The following is a 3,578-nucleotide window of genomic DNA, read 5'->3' as shown; positions in this document are numbered from 1 at the left end:
AAGTCCCCAGCTCCTGAAATGGCACAGGAGGCAGGGCTGGACCAGTGGGGAGGGAGACGGTCAGTGCTGCTGACGGTCCTGACGACGGCAACAACAGAGGCTCACGTGCCCGGCTCGCTGCCTCGTGTGACCACTGCCCAGCCTTTCAGGACCAGGCCCAGCCCTATGTATTCCCAGAGGGAGAGCTGCCAGCCTTCCTGAAACCTCCTGGGGAGGGATCACCGAGGGCCTCTTGGAGAGAGGGGGCTTCCTGGGGCTGTGGGGACTGGGCCACCCATGGGCTGGGCCTGCACAGGGCGCTCCCTTCCTACTGCATTTGGGGCACGTGGGGAAAGTCAGCACAGGGCTCAGCGTGAGCACCCATGGTCTGGAGGGGCAGGCCTGTGCTGTTGGGGTCCCTGCCCACCAGGCAATGGCAGGTCCCACTCCTCTGCCCCCGAGCTCCCTCTTCTTCCAGCAGCTTCCCGTTCTTACCCCTTCGACGCGTCCACAACAGGGAGATGATTGTGGCCACTCCGAGAACTGCTGCCACAAGAATCAGAGGCAGAGCTATTTTCCAGGCTGTGGACCGGAACCATCTGGAGGCGGGATCTGCAGGGATTCCAGGGGGTGAAGAAGACAGTGAGAGAGCTTCTGTGTTCTCAGGGTGGAAATGCTGCAGGGTTCACGGGTCGGGGGCACGATGCTTACAAACTGCTCTGAAATGGTTCAGAAAACCGTGTGTGTTCTGTTTGTACAGACGGATGTAGGTGGATGCGCAGGAGAGAGAGAGTAAACGAGTGGAGAGAGATGGTCAAACAAAGGGCAAGACGTTAACTGTTGGGTGAATCTGGGTAAAGTCTGCACAGGACTCTGTGCATTAGTCCTGCAAATTTTCTGTAAGTTTGAAATCGTTTAGAAATGAAAATTTTACACAAAGTTGGGCATGGAAGCCACCGACGGGTCCTTCAGAAGCCTCCAAGGGTTCCTTCAGAAGCCACGGAGGGTCCTTCAGGGGGCGAATGGATAAGTGAGTGAACTGTGCTGCAGCCCGACAGTGGAAGATTCTTCAGCACTGTACAGAAATGAGCTGTGAGCCCATGAAAAGACACGGAGGAAGCTGAGGTGCACAGGACTCCATGAAAGAGGCCCGTCTGCAATGGCTCCACACTGCACGATTCCAAGCATGTGGCGCTCTGGGAACGGCAAACCAGGGAGACCGTGCAATACCCTTCCAGTGGTGTCAGGGGCTGGGAGAGCGAGGGATGAATGGCGGAGCACAGAGGACTTTCCGGACAGTGAAACCACTCTGTCTGATACTGCGATGATGGATCCAGGTCACTGTGCATTTGTTCAAACCCACAGAAGGCACCACACCCAGCGTGACCCCTGATGTGTACCATGGACTTGCGACATTGATGTGCCCAGGTCTGTTCATCAATTGTAACAAAGGCACCTCTCAGGTGGGGATGTGAATAAAGGGGGTGGCTGTGTGTACGTGAGAAATCTCTGTCCCTTCCCCCAATTATGCTGTGCACCTGAAACTGCCCGTAAAAATCAAGCCTTTTTTGAAAACCTGTAAAAATCTACGTGGAGCGAAGGTTTCTGTTTCCCCTGGAAGGGCCAGCTGTGCTGGGGGCTCCCTCTGCACCCCAGCTCTGCTCCACCTCAGTAATCAGCACCTGAAGCTGTGCATCTCCCCTAATTCCCGGGGCAGGCTGTGTACAGGGCCCTGCCTCCTCGTCCACTCTTGCTACAAGCCAGGGGTTTCCTCCTAATGTCCTGGCATCTGGGGACAAGAGCACCTGTGCTCAGAGCTTTTGAGGCCAGAATTGAACACTCAGGAAGGTGGTGCCTGGACAGCTTCTTCTCTGGAAAGGGGGGGCTAGAGATGGAGCAGGCCAGGCCGCCCACAGCCTTGTTGGGGACGGTCAGGCTGGATGTCACAGCCCAGAGGACAGTCATCAGCAAGACTGATACATTGGTCTCAGAATGAAGGGTCTGTCCCTGGAAGTCTCTCCACTCCACTTGGGGCTCCGGGTACCAGCCTGCCGAGGTGCACTGCGCCCGGACAACTCCATCCTGGTCAACTTGCACTTGGATTCTGGGCTCAGAGCCCAGCCCTGCAGGAAGAGTTGCCCCAACCTCTGCAGCCATAACTGCTTCCATCAGAAAAATTAAAATCCTGAGAATTTCCAATAGGCCATTAGGGAATTTTTGCACACTATCTACCTTACGTCATATTTACATGCCAAATATGTTACACTCATTCCCAGAAAAAAAGCCAAAAGCTGAACCAATCAGAAAAGACTTGGAAAGATTAAGTACCTCTCCTGTGTCACAAAATTAGTAAATGTAAGAATTCAGCAGAGGTTTGCTGACTTCAAACACAATTTCTGGATCACCAACGAGACATCTCCATCTTCACACTCTTCTCTCTGTGTCTCTGCCTCTGACTGTGTCTGTCTCTCTCTTTGTCTCTGTCTCTCTCTCTCTGTCTCAGACTCTATCGCCCTCTATTACTTTCCCTCTGACTGTCTGTCTGTCTTTCTGTCTCTGTTGCTCTGTTTGTCTCTGTCTCTTCTTCTGTCTCTGTCTTTCTCTGTTGCTGACTCTCTGTCTCTGTCTCTGTCTCTTCTTCCTCCCTTCCTCCCTCCCTCCACCTTTTCTCCATGGGGCAGAGAAGAGAAGGAAGTTAGAAAACAGAGCCGCGTGTTCAGAGACACATTTTCCGGGAAGCCCTGGCTGTGACAGCGCCTGGAACACGGGATGCCAGGAGCACCTGTCGTGGGAGTGCTCAGGCTTAGGAACATGGGCCACGACCTGGAGCTGGGACACAACTTCGGGGAGAAGCTCCCGGGGAGACCAGGGATTCTGCCGGCCGCCCTCACCTGCCACCCTCAGCCACAGCGTGGCCTCCGCAGACACGGTGCTGTCATTGAACTGGCAGTGGAACGTCCCGTTATCGAAAGTGGTGACGTTGTGTATCCTCACCGAGGCCCGGCCCTGGGCCACCCCGTCCTCCAGGAAGGTGGTCCTTCCCTGATACAGCGCCATCTGCTCTTCCGGCACGTCCTTCCCTTTCCTGCGCACGTGCACGGCGGGGGAGGGCTGGTCCCTGTACCACCGCAGCTCCATGTCCTCAGTGCTGATGTTGGGGGACAGATAGCACGGCAGGTCCACGTTCCCCCCAACCATGGCCCAAACAGGCTCACTGGGCCCCAAGACCTCAAAATCGGCTTTCCTTCCTACAGGCAGATCCGAAAGGACTGGTTAGACCAGGGGCCAGGAGACCAGCCTCTCCCACCCACGGCTATGGTCCCCTGGGCTGGGGTCCTTGGGTCCTGAGTTGACCCGGGAAGGTGTCGGCCTGGCTCCCCTCTGGGCTTCCCCTCCCTACACTGGGGCATCCTCCTAGCACGGGGAGGGAAGCTCTCCTACCGTTTCCAGGGATGGCGCCAGACAGCAGCTGCAGGAGGAGGAGGGGAACGGAGCCAATGGGCCGAAAGGCATCTTGTCCATGGGTCTTGGCCATGCCTCCTGGGGACGGAGAGAGCCTGGATGCCAGAGACAAGGTGGGGACTGCATTAATTTCTCTC

The 3,578-nt window shown here is 56.1% G+C and overlaps 1 protein-coding gene across 1 annotated transcript; it reads right to left on the bottom strand.

Moving 5' to 3' along the window:
* Positions 1-35: 35 nt before the first annotated feature.
* LOC124232608 (butyrophilin-like protein 10) lies at positions 36-3,089 on the bottom strand. Its single transcript, XM_046649557.1, has 2 exons — positions 2,871-3,089; positions 36-591 (listed from the first exon to the last, which is right to left on the bottom strand). The coding sequence occupies exons 1-2, from the start codon at positions 3,034-3,036 to the stop codon at positions 308-310; spliced, it is 450 nt and encodes a 149-aa protein (XP_046505513.1). The 5' UTR covers positions 3,037-3,089; the 3' UTR covers positions 36-307.
* Positions 3,090-3,578: the final 489 nt, after the last annotated feature.

This window comes from Equus quagga, unplaced genomic scaffold, assembly GCF_021613505.1.
Source record: "Equus quagga isolate Etosha38 unplaced genomic scaffold, UCLA_HA_Equagga_1.0 HiC_scaffold_8496_RagTag, whole genome shotgun sequence".
Classification (NCBI taxonomy): Eukaryota; Metazoa; Chordata; class Mammalia; order Perissodactyla; family Equidae; genus Equus; species Equus quagga.
This window is presented reverse-complemented; position numbering and strand designations above follow the sequence as displayed.